Source organism: Euprymna scolopes, chromosome 35 (assembly GCF_053919585.1).
Source record: "Euprymna scolopes isolate OS-2025 chromosome 35, ASM5391958v1, whole genome shotgun sequence".
In the NCBI taxonomy this organism is placed as follows: Eukaryota; Metazoa; Mollusca; class Cephalopoda; order Sepiida; family Sepiolidae; genus Euprymna; species Euprymna scolopes.
The window spans coordinates 66,720,052-66,733,410 of NC_136516.1; the positions used below are offsets into that span (position 1 = coordinate 66,720,052).

Genomic DNA, 13,359 nt, shown 5'->3' on the forward strand with positions numbered 1-13,359 from the left:
AACAGCGTTCGTTTGCTTTCTGTTAGTTTTTTGTGTTTTTTTTATATTTACTTCGCTTATTCTTATGTTTTGATTAACGCTCCTATTATATAAAAGGCAAAATGTGTGTGAGTGTGTGTGTGTGTGTGTGTTTGTATGTCCGCTAAAAACTTTCGACAGAAATTAACAAACTTGGTATCATATTGAAGCTCCACCCTCCGGACGACAAATATCGAAATTTGGACCCAAAGAAGTGGGTCAGCAAACCGATTTTCTTCAGGGGGGGGGGCAAAAAACTGACATTTTAAAGTTAAACATTACGTATTTTTAAATCGATTTATAAGTACCCCCTCAAAAAACGGGCCGCAACTCTACCACATAAAATGTACACGGGGCCCGTTTTTTTAGGTCATCCTGTATTCAAAAACCGCTGAGTCATGTCACGTGATCTTGACGTCAGCAAGCTGTAATGGCAATCGGTATATAAAAACATTGCATATATTAGTTTTTATCAGTAAAAAAAATCAACAATCATACAACTTAAACTATGAACTTATATGTTATGAAAACGTTGCCAAAGTTATTAGCAGGTTAAAACTAGTAAAATCCGAGACTTAAACCACACATAATAAGCAAAAATGATAAGTAAATAAAAAATTACGCTTAAAAATATTTATCATGAGACGACTGATGTCTGTTTTCACAATAAAACAAAACAAAAACAAACAGCCATTTTCTTTTTATATTAGTTACACTATGACCTGGTTCTATTTATAGGGAGGAAGGTGGGAGGCTTAATATGAGTTAATCAGCGTTTGTTTACTTACACATTTTAATATAATACGAAATGAGAGTTAATGGATGTGGTGACATCCCAGTCATAAATCCTCCTTATTTTCGAGTAACGTTTTTTTTTCTCTACAGCTTGAGATCCCAGGTATGACCTCCTCCTTATTTTCTTAGTGGTGAGGGGGGGGCGAAAGGTGAAACCGCTGTAATTCTAAGAACAGATACTACACTTTGATCTTAGCCAAAAGACCAAGTAAAAAAAAGATGAGTATTATATATTTTTCGTATATAAAATTAAGACAACATGTCATATTCCAAATATCACATCCTGGGATTAGATAAAATTCATGGAATTTTTCCTAGCAGAACACTCGGCGTCCCTGGGATTGGAAAAAATTGGTAGATATAATTAGCCGATGTAGGTGGAAATACATTGAATGTTTCCTAAGACAAAACCGCTTTAATTCTAAGAACAGATACTACACTTTGATCTAAGCCAAAAAAACAAGTAAAAAAAAGATGCGTATTATATATTTTTCGTATATTAAATTAAGACAAGATGTCATATTCCAAACATCACATCCTGGGATTAGATAAAATTCATGGAATTTTTCCTAGCCGAACACCCGGCGTCGTCTGGGATTGGAAAAAATTGGTAGATATAATTAGCTGATGTAAGTGGAAATACATTGAATGTTTCCTAGCAGAATACCCAGCGTTGCCTGGGATTGGATAAGATGTACTAGCAGAATACCCGGCGTAGCCTGGGATTGTATAAAATTGGTGTATATGCACTAGCAAAATACCACCGTCGCCAGGGATGGTATGACATAGCACTAGCATGACATATATACTAGCTGATTAATAGGCATGGCCTGGGATTGGATAAAATTCATTAAAAAATTTTTTAGCAGAACACTCGGCGTCACCTGAAATTTGAAAAAATTGGTTCATATAATTACCCAACGTAGGTGGAAATACATTGAATGTTTCCTAGCAGAATACCCAGCGTTGCCCGGGATCGGATAAGATTGGTTGATATATGTACTAGCCTAATACCCGGCATATGTACTAACAAAATACCCGGCGTAGCACAGGATTGGATAAAATTGGTGTATATGTACTAGCAAAATACCCAGCATCGCCCGGGATTGTATGACATAGCACTAGCATGACATATATACTAGCTGATTTCCCAACATGGCCTGGGATTAGATAAAATTCATGGAATTTTTCTTGCAGAACACTCGGCGTCGCCTGGGATTAGGAAAATTGATATATGTACTAGCCAAATGCCCGGCATAGCCCAGGATTGGATGAAGTAGGTGTATATGCACTAGCAGAACAGCCGGCATCACCCGGGATTGTATGACATAGGTAGATGTGTACTAGCAGAATACCATGCGTCACCTGGGATTGTATGACATAGGTGAAGTATAGGTCCGATTTGACAATTTTGAAGGTGGTTGTGCAGTATAGGTCCGATTTGACAATATTGAAAGTGCCTGTGCAGTATAGGTCCGATTTGACAATTTTGAAGGTACTTGTGCGTTATAGGCCGATTTGAGAATTTTTAAGGTCCCATTTGACACTTTTGAAGGTGCTTCTGAAGTATAGGTCCGATTTGAAAAATTTTAAGTATATCTCCAATGTGCAAAATATTAACATGCTTGTGTAGTATAGGTCCGTTTGAAAAATTTGAAAGTGCTTGTGCAGTGTAGGTCCGATTTGACAAATTTTAAGGTGCGTGTGCAGGTCCGATTTGATAATTTTTAAGGTGCGTGTGCAGTATAGGTCCGATTTGACAATTTTGAAGGTGTTTGCAGTATAGGTTCGATTTGTCATTATCATATGGGTGACTACTTGGGAATACCAAATGCTTTATGCAGATCACCAAAGTTAAGCAAAATGTAGACTGGTCATTATCAGATGGGTGACTACTTGGACATACCAAATGCTTTATGTAGATCACCAACGTTAAGCGACATGGTCTTTGTCGTTATCAGATTGGTGTATACTTGGGAATACCAAATGCTTTATGTGGATAACCAAAGTTAAGCAACATTGTCTTGGTCATTATCAGATTGGTGACTATTTGGGAATAACAACTGCTTTATGTAGATCATCAAGGTTAAGCAACATTGTCTTGGTCATTATCAGATGGGTGACTACTTGGGAATACCAAATGCTTTATGTAGACCACCAAGTTAAGCAACATATTCTTGGTCATTAACAAATGGGTGAAAATTTGGGAATACCAAATGCTTTGTATAGATCACCAAAGTTAAGCAACATTGCCTTGGTCATTATCAGATGGGTGACTACTTGGAAATACCAAATGCTTTATGTATATACCTAAAGTTAAGCAACATATAGCCGTGTCCTTATCAGATGGGTGACTACTGGGTAATACAAAATGCTTTATGTAGATCACCAAGGTTAAGCAACGTGGGGTCTTATCATTATCAGATGGGTGACCACTTGGAAATATCAAATGCTTTATGTATGTCACCAAAGTTAAGCAACATATAGCCTGGTCATTATCAGATGGGTTACTACTTGGAAATACCAAATGCAGTATGTAGATCAACAAAGTTAAGCAATATGGAGTGTGGTCATAATCAGATGGGTAACTACTTGGGAATGCAAAATGCTTTCTGTAGATCACTAAAGTTAAGCAAAAATGAGGTTGGTCATTCTAAGATGGGTGACTAATTGGGATTACCAAATGATTTATGCAGATCACTAAAGTTAAGCAACATGGAGTCGGGTCATTATCAGATGAGTGACTTCTTCGGAATACAAAAGTCTTTATGTAGACCACTAAAGTTAAGCAACAATGAGGTTGGTCATTCTAAGATGGGTGACTACTTTGGATTACCAAATGATTTATACAGATCACTAAAGTTAAGCAACATGAAGTCTGGTCATTAACAGATGGGTGACTACTTGGGAATACAAAATGCTTTATGTAGATCTATGTAGCAAAGTTATTAATTTAGTAAGAGGAAGGGGATTATGTAGGTTAAATCATGAAAAATGATGGTCGAAATTATTAACATATCCAAGAATTATGAAAAGTGATGAAATAAAAAAATGTTTGATTTGTGTGTTATAATGAAACAAACAGCCCAGATAAAGTCTCAAATTTATTATTTTAGAAAGAGGTGCTGTATTATGTGGGTTAAATCATAAAAAATGATTCTCGAAATTAGTAACATATGCAAGAATTACGAAAAATTATGAAATTTGTTATTTGATTGGTGTGTTCGTAATGAAATAGACAGCTCAGATTATGTATCAAAGTTATTATTTTAGTAAGAGCGGGGTTATACTTTTGGTTAAATCAAGAAAAATTATTGTTGAAATTAGTAACATATCCAAGAATTATTAAAATGATGAAATATGAGTTATTTGATTGGTGTGTGTGTGATGAAATAACCAGCCAGACAATGTCTCAAAGTTATTAGTTTAATAAGAGATGTGCGATAATGTGGGTTAACTCATGAAACATGATTGCTGAAATTAGTAACATATCCAAGAATTATGAAAAGTGTTGAAAGGTGAGTTATTTGATTGGTGTGTTTGTAATGAAAGAACCAGCCAGACAATGTCTCAAGGTTGATATTTTAGTAAGAGAGGCGCGATTATGTTGGTTTAACCATTAAAAATGATTGTCGAAATTAGAAACATATGCAAGAATTATGAAAAATGATTAAATGTGATTTATTTTATTGGTGTGTTTGTAATAAAACAAACAGCCCAGATAATGTATCAAAGCTATTACTTTAGTACGAGGGGGGATAATGTGAATTCAATCGTGAAAATAATTGTCAAAATTGGTAACATATCCAAGAATTATGAAAAATGATTACATGTGAAATGTATCAAAGTTATTATTTTAGTAAGAGTGGGAAGATATGTGGGTTTAATTATGAAAAATGATTGTGGAAATTTGTAACATATCCAAGAATTATGGGATTCAACTACATACATCCACATATATACTTACAGATTACCCGGAATCCTCCGGAATTGAATGAGATACATGCAAATATGTAAGCAGAATACACGGGCGCCTGGGATCCAATGAGATAGATGCAAATATATATTAGCAGAATACCTGGCGTTGCTTTGGATTGAATTAGATTGATTGAAATATATACTAACAGAATACCTTGCATCGCCCAGGATTTCATTGGATTGATCGAGATATATACTAGCAGAACATCCGGCGTTGCCCGAGATCGAATGAAATAGGTTAGAATATATATTAGCAAAATACCTGGCGTTGCTTCGGATTGGATGAGATAGGTGGAAATATATATTAGCAGAATACCCTGCATCGCCCCGTATTGAATGAGATAGGTGGAAATATATAGGATTTAATAATGCAGTTGAAGATAAATACTAACAGAATACTTGGCGTCGCCTGGGATTAAATGATATAGGTAAAAATACAGAATATACGAATACTTGGCGTCGACCGGGATTGTATTAGATAGCTGCACTTATACAAAAGCAGAATATCCGGCATTACTCAAGCTTGCATGAGATACGTGAGATAATTTATTTGCAACATCCCTGGCGCCACCCGGGATTGAAGGAGATTGATGGAAATATATATAAGCAAAATTCCTGACGTTGCCCGGATTGAATTAGATAGGGGCAAATGTATATTAGCAGAATAATCAGCGTCGCCCTGGATTAAATGAGGGTGGTGAAATATAAAGTTTGTACCGGAAATAGCTTAAATAATTTTCTATCTCAAAAGTACTTCATTTTTGAAGTCGATTCCAGATATGGCTTAAACAGTTAATGATCTCACAATTAGATTAATACATATATATTGTTGGTTTTCTATGAAAGTTTCCTAGGCCAGTTTCTATAAGGGGTGATCTATATTTATTAAAATGTTTTATGTACTCATCCAGGAATGATATGATGGTTGTAGTAGTGGGTAGAAAGAAGCATGATTATGTCAATTTTAAACGTGCTCTTGAGTTTTCCTTTGGGGGTAAAGTTGGAGAAAATAATGTCCGTTTTGGGGTAAAAAAAGTTTGTGAAATTGTTTAATATATCTACTTAAATTACCCGTCTTAGTGTAGGTGAAATTATTTTAAATATGCGTTGTATATTCACCGTCCTTGTAAAGGTAAAATTATTTTAAATATGTGTTGCATATTCACCGTCCTTGCAAAGGTAAAATTATTTCATATACATGCTGTAAATTATCTACCCTAGGTAAGATACAATTATTTCATACGTCTAATACCCGTCCTAGTTAGGTAAAATATTCGAAATAGCAAATGATACATAGACATTAAAAATTTCTCACTCCTAAGAATTACAAATATATTCAAAATCAAATTCAATTTTTGATTGTTAGTCTATATATATAAAAGCGAAAATGTGTGTATGTATGTATGTATGTATGTTTGTATGTTTGTTTGTGTGTCCGCTAAAAAATTTCGACAGACACGACGAAAATTAACTCGGTATTATATTGAAGCTCCATCCTTCGCTCGAAAAATATAGAAAAATTGGCCTAAAGCGTTCATTTTTTCACCCCGAAATCGACAATTTTCGACAAGGGGTCGTCAACAAAAACGGTCCTCTCGTGACGACGACCGGTTCTACGCATGCGTCAGATGACGTCATGACCTGATTTACTTTAAATTGTTGAAAAACTGACTAAATTTCATGTACGTTGCGTTAGCTGAGTTGCTTAGCTCGTTGATTCATTATCTAAACGTTTTGGGTTCGAATCGTGGTGTGAGATATATTTCTTTTTTTGTTTTTTTTATTTTTTTTAAATTTAAATATTGAACCAGTGTTATTTAAGCCATTTTTCACGTAACGTTCGTTTTTCTGTTGTTTTTTTTTTTACTTCGCTTATCCACCCTTGACCACACACCCAAAAACACCCGGGTACCCACCGATTTTTTTAATTTTAATATCGACACAGGCTTATTTAAGCCATTTCTTTTTTGCTCTTTCGATTTTGCATTTAACATCGTTCGTTTGCCTTATGTTAGTTTTTTGTAGGATTTTTTCGATGTTTTGATTACCCCCCCTCCCCTCGCTTAAGTTTTAACGTTGTTTTCTTTTTTTTACTTCACTTATAACAAACAAATCTGGTCATTGACCTCATTTGCTGAATAGCTATTGCTCTACGACTTCCGTGCGCGCACCTGTCAATTGGGTTCTTACTTAAATAAATTCAAACATCTTTCAGTAATTCATTCTGGCAGGCCGATTTTATTTTCAAACTTCGCTTCGGGTTCGATCATACCCCCCTCGGTTTCTTTTTTGTTTAACACAACAGACACCTCCAAACACCCGGCCAACGCCGGGTACCCCTGCTAGTATATATATAAAAGCGAAAATATGTGTATGTATGTTTGTATATATGTATGTGTGTTTGTATGTCTCGCAAAAACTTTTGACACGGGTCACGGATTTTCACGAGATCGGTATCATTTTAAAGTTCCAACATCGCCCGACAAATATCGAAAAATTGGCCAAAAACATTAATTTCTTCACCTAAATTCATTAGTTTTCTACAGGGAGGGGTCAGCCAAAACCGTCCTCTAATGACAAGTTCGCTTCTACGCATGCGTCATACGACGTCGGAATATGATTTAGCTTAAATATTTGAAAAACCGACAAAATTTCGTGGACGTTGTCTTAGCTCAGTTGCTTAGAGCGTGGCCTCATTATCTAAAAGTTTTGGGTTCGAATCGTGGTGTGAGATGTCTTTTTTTTTCGATATTTTAAATTTTAATATTGAAAGAGGGTTATTTAAGCCATTTTTCATGTGTTTTTTGGGGAGGGTATTTTTCAGATTCTTTAACAAAGTTTTTACGTTCATTTTTCTGTTTTGCGTTTTCTTCCCCCCCCCCCATTTTACATTTAACAGCGTTCGTTTGTCTACGTTAGTTTTTTGTGTTTTTTTTTTAATATTTACTTCGCTTATTCTTATGTTTTGATTAACACCTCCACTCCCACCCGAGCACACATACCTCGAAACACCCGGGCAACGCCGGGTACCCTACGCTAGTCTATATATAAATATTATATAATTATTATATATATATATATATATATATATAAATATTATATACATATAAATATTATATATATATATATATATATATATATATATATATATATATAATCATCGACATACAGACCTGTTTCGTTGTCTCACAACTCATCAGTGCCGCTAGACTAACACCTCTCCCAAGCCGAGGATCGAACCTAGAACCGTCGTGATGACAGTCGGCAGTCCTACCCCCTGACTACGGAATCGGTGGCCGAAATTAAACTGTCCGAATGTATATTTAAATAAACATCCGTCCGCCACTCGTAGAGGGCTCAAACGTTTGACATATATATATATATATATATATATATATATATATATATATATATATATATATATATATATATATATATATATATATATATATATAACGTTAAGATTTTTGTTCCTTAGAAGCGCTGGTTGAGTTTGAATAAAATGAATACGTATTATATACGTTTGAAACCAAAACAACGCACTATTACAAAATAAACAGACATTTATTTTGTTTGAAATTTTATATTGAAATTCATAAATCAGCGCTTCTAAGGAACAAAAATCTTAACATGAATTTTGCGTAACTAAACGCACCGAGATTTAAAATACTACCGTATAAACAATAAACGGACTTATATTTGATTATTCTCTGCCCCGCAACAACATGGCAAAAAAATACATACTGAAGATGAAGGTTTCTTTCGAAATATATTTATGAATTTCAATATAAAGTTCAAATAAAATAAATGTCTTTTTATTTTTTAATACGTTGTTTTGGCTTCAAACGTATAGAATACGTATTCATTATATATATATATATAGGTAAATATTATATATATAAATTTTATATATATATATATATATATATATATATATATATATATATATATATACTACAGGAAACTCTACATTGCCCGGGACTGACTTAGTTTCAACGAATGGTCGACATTTTCATTACTTTTAATATCATCGAAATCGGTGAAATTGTCTATTTTGTAATCAAATCGATTGATTGTTTTGTAATGACTCATCACGATGAACCCGGGGGAAGCTTAGCATGCTTCCTCGCAGTGACGTAGTCAACAATATATTGTAGTCTACATTACACTTATCAAAGAACCTGCAATTTATGTTGTACGCTTGGCTCTTGTGCTGGTACGGTGATAAAATTCTAAGATGCATTTGTGATGTTAGGCGGTATCAAGGTGTTAACTTTGGTCAAAATCGGATTGTTCCTTCTTTAATGGGATTTTTCGAGTATCGATTTTTGATACAAATCGAAGGCATTACAATACAAAATCTATCAAATACTACTTTCAGACATATGAAAAACATTCATGTGAAATAAAAAAAAAATCGAACACACATACAAAGTGCATTTTGTATACAAGCAGATACATCTCAACTATTATAGAAAAATAAATTTTGTGAGAGTGTTCCCTATGAGCTCGGAAACGGCTGAGCCGATATTTCACACGAAGGTACCTTATGTGCTTGGGAGTGTTCCTGCGAAGGTTTATATCTGCACGTTTCTGATAAATATCGAAAATCGATAATCGAAAAAAATCGATTAAAGAATGAACAATCCGATGAGAATTTCTTAACCGTATTTTTCGGATTCTATCAACTGCTGTTCTGTTCCTGAGAAACGTAATGTATTTCGAGATTGACCTTATTTTCTATTCAACGGTTTAAATCGTCTGAATTCCTTCCAAATTTCCAAGTCTTACAAACAAATTCATTCTTTTGTGTTCAACTATTACAAAATGATTAAAACGGTTCTCTTGTTTATTAATAAACAGTAATGCATTCCGGTGGATTCAAATTTATTTTAATTTATTTTTTTATTTTATTTTACGTTATTGAAATTTCGATTTCAATAAATATTTATCTAATCGTAAATTAACAATAATGATACGCCAATGTTTATTTAGTAAGATTACGTTAACGTGGAAAAGACACTCACGTGTATGCATATGTATATATACTTATATGTACATATATATGCGTTTCTATATACGTATATATATATGCGTATATATATATGCATAAATATATATGCACGACTATCTACATATACACATATACATATTTATGTATATATAAACACACACACATATATATATACATATGTATGCGCATAAATATATATATTTAATTTAATAATTATTATAGTAAATAATTTTATATATATATATATATATATATATATATATATATATATATATATATATATATATACATACATATATATCCGTATGTCTTTGGTCAGCAAACCTGTATTCAAGAATAGGACGCTTCATAAAGATTGCGATATTTCATACACTTTTACAGGGATCTAAAAATTGTTTTCAATCCTCGAGATGAAGAACGAAGACAACATCCGTCATTGATCACGTGTCGTTTTTTATCATCCAAGTTTTTAACTTGCATAAGTCATCGTAGGTGTAGTTTGATATATTCTGGCAGACTTGTATTATTGAAACTAGAAATAAAAACTGTAGAATCCTCGTGTTGTCATTTTTTACTTCTGCCTCTAATTATCTTAGGTGTCAAGGTAAACTCTTGATCTATTTAGTTAACTCAACATATTGTTGAAGAGTTTGATGAAAGAATACCTGTCCTTGGATAAGACCACGCTCTTGTTTATTATTATTATTATTATTATTATTATTATTATTATTATTATTATTATTATTATTGATGATGATGATGATGTTTTGTTGTCGTTGCTGCTGCTGTTAGTATTATTATTATTGCCATTTTTACTGTTGTTCTTGTTCTTGTTAGTGTTGCGGCTCTAGCATAAAGTTGCGGTTGCAGTATCATCAACAACTGCAGCAGCGACAGTAACAATAGGAGTCGCATCAGTAGCCCTAATATCGACAGTGTCAATAAACGTGGCTGCAGAAGTCCGCGTTGCCTTAGTCGTAGTTATAGTAGTGGAGGCTGTAGCACGCGTTTTTGTACACCCCGTTTATGCTTGTATACAACTTCTTCGACCAAACCAGAATCACCCCCTCTCTCTTTCTCTCTCATCGCTGCCATCCATGAACAAACAGCGTCAAAATAATAAATAAATATCAGAGCCTGAATTCATGTGCGACACACGTTGAAAAACAAATCGCTACGCGTGAGTGAATTACGACTGCACAGTGAGTCAGCACGGGTGAGACGAAGGTACGGATACCACAGAACACATGGAACAGAGAACCAATGATCGTCTTTAACACACACACACATACACACAAACATACGCACACACACACACATACACACACACATAGAGAGATAGACAGAGAGAGGATGAGAGATAGATATATATATATATATATATATATATATATATATATATATATATATATGCTGTTAGTTTAGTTCTTGCCAATGTTTGCTGCTTGTAATTTAGAACAACCATTCAAGTAGAAACTCTTCGATTGTTAACCGCCAGGTGTTAATGGAAGTACAATATTACACATAATTTGGGAAAAAAAGGAAGTATTTCAAATAGAACAGAGTGAATACAATTATTAGAAAGCTCTGATACAACTTTCTGACCAGCTTGGAACAACTATTAAAAGAAACAACATAAGCAACTTTAAAATATACTTTCGGATACACTGGATTGTGTACGTGTGCATGCCTGTGTTAATGTGTGGACACTGTGTCACATGTGAGGAATATTAGTTGGCCGTTCTTCGTGCTGGCTAGTGATGCCAACTAATATTTAACTGAGAAATGGCAAGTTGCAACAACAAGTCTAACAAGAAACATGTTTAATCCTTACAGAGTCCAGGAATCGGATGGAAATTTTTTCGAGAGTTTTACTGCGTTGTCATGGAGACAGGAAAACAAGCGACTAAGAGCAACAACTGAGGTGAGTTCTTGCTTTTACCATTTTATTATCCCGCCTCTCTTTCTCTCTCGTTTTTCTGCAAAACACACACACATATACATATACATATATATATATATATATATATATATATATATATATATATATATATATATATAATCACTGTCGCCCTAGATAAATATATATATTTATATATATATATAATTATTGATATATATTACTTATTAACATATAAGTTTAATTATTGATATTCATACATATTATAGTTAAAGATATATATATATATATATATATATATATATATATATATATATATTATCAATGTATCTATGTATTATTCATCTCTTTTTCTCTTTCCTCTTCCCTCTCGATATATATTATTACTTATCCATATATATATTAGTAATTTCATATATATATAGATGTGTGTATATATATATATATATATATATATATATATATATATATATATATATACGTATGTTTATCTTTAACATGTATATTAATTGTCAATATATAGATAGATGGATATGTTTACATTTATTTTTATATATAATATTATTTTTTATGCACACACACACACAAATATATACATATATATAATTATTATAACTTATCATTGATACATATATCTGTGTCTTGAAATTATATTATATATTGATATACATATATAATTAGCTTTGTATACCTGTGTGCATATATATGTGTGTGTGTTTTCGTGTGCGTGTGTATTTCTTTTTCACTTCTGTTTTTGTATATGTCACTGTCTATTATTCTATAATATTTCGCACTCGTTATTCTTCCTATTATTATTATTATTATTATTATTATTATTATTATTATTATTATTGCTATTGTTGTTGTTATTATTATTATTGCTATTGTTGTTGTCATTATTATTATTATTATTATTATTATTATTATTATTATTATTGCTATTGCTATTGCTGTTGTTATATTATTATTATTGCTATTGTTGTTGTGATTATTATTATTATTATTATTATAATTATTATTATTAATATTATTGTTAATTATTATTGGCAGTACTAGTATCATCATCATCATCATCATCATCATTTAAATCCACACAAACATCCATCTATCATGTCCACATGTTTCGGACCTGTTATCCTAATTTTATTTGTTGCTATTCTCTTAATGTTTCAGCAACAATCAATATGTGCCAAACCAATAAAATTGATAAAGACATTTAACCGTTCAAATATGTACAAACGTATTTGGACGACAACTTTAATGCATCGTGTAGCCATTCGAATTTCACGGGAACATAACATAAAAATATAAAATTGAAAATGATTCTTGAAGAATTTCAATATGCTTCTCATGTCTTAACTTTTGGTTGATCAGAAATCCGACAATCTGTCCATTGGTCATGCTTTAGTTTGTAATAGCATTTTCGTTGGTCTGTCACATTTAATTTTAGATTTACATGTTGTCAGTCTGTCACGCTTAGGCTTGCAATAGCATTTTCGTGGATCTGCAAGTTTCTGTTGCAAATGATATTTATATTAGTCTGTCAGGTTTTGATATAAAATATGTTTTCATCGATAATCGCGTTGATTAAATAGGAATATTTTACGATTGGAAAACATTCTACTATTTTTTTCGTTCTAAAAACGGAATTGGA

At 32.7% G+C, this 13,359-nt stretch overlaps 1 protein-coding gene across 1 annotated transcript in view; it reads left to right on the plus strand.

Annotated features, from left to right (window-relative positions):
* LOC145259891 (BAI1-associated protein 3-like) overlaps nt 1-13,359 on the plus strand; it is a 2,054,292-nt gene that overhangs the window by 1,437,639 nt on the left and 603,294 nt on the right. The window contains exon 4 of the mRNA XM_080117785.1: nt 11,642-11,729. Coding sequence (XP_079973911.1) covers nt 11,642-11,729 — 88 coding nt within the window. The remainder of the gene's footprint in view (nt 1-11,641; nt 11,730-13,359) is intronic.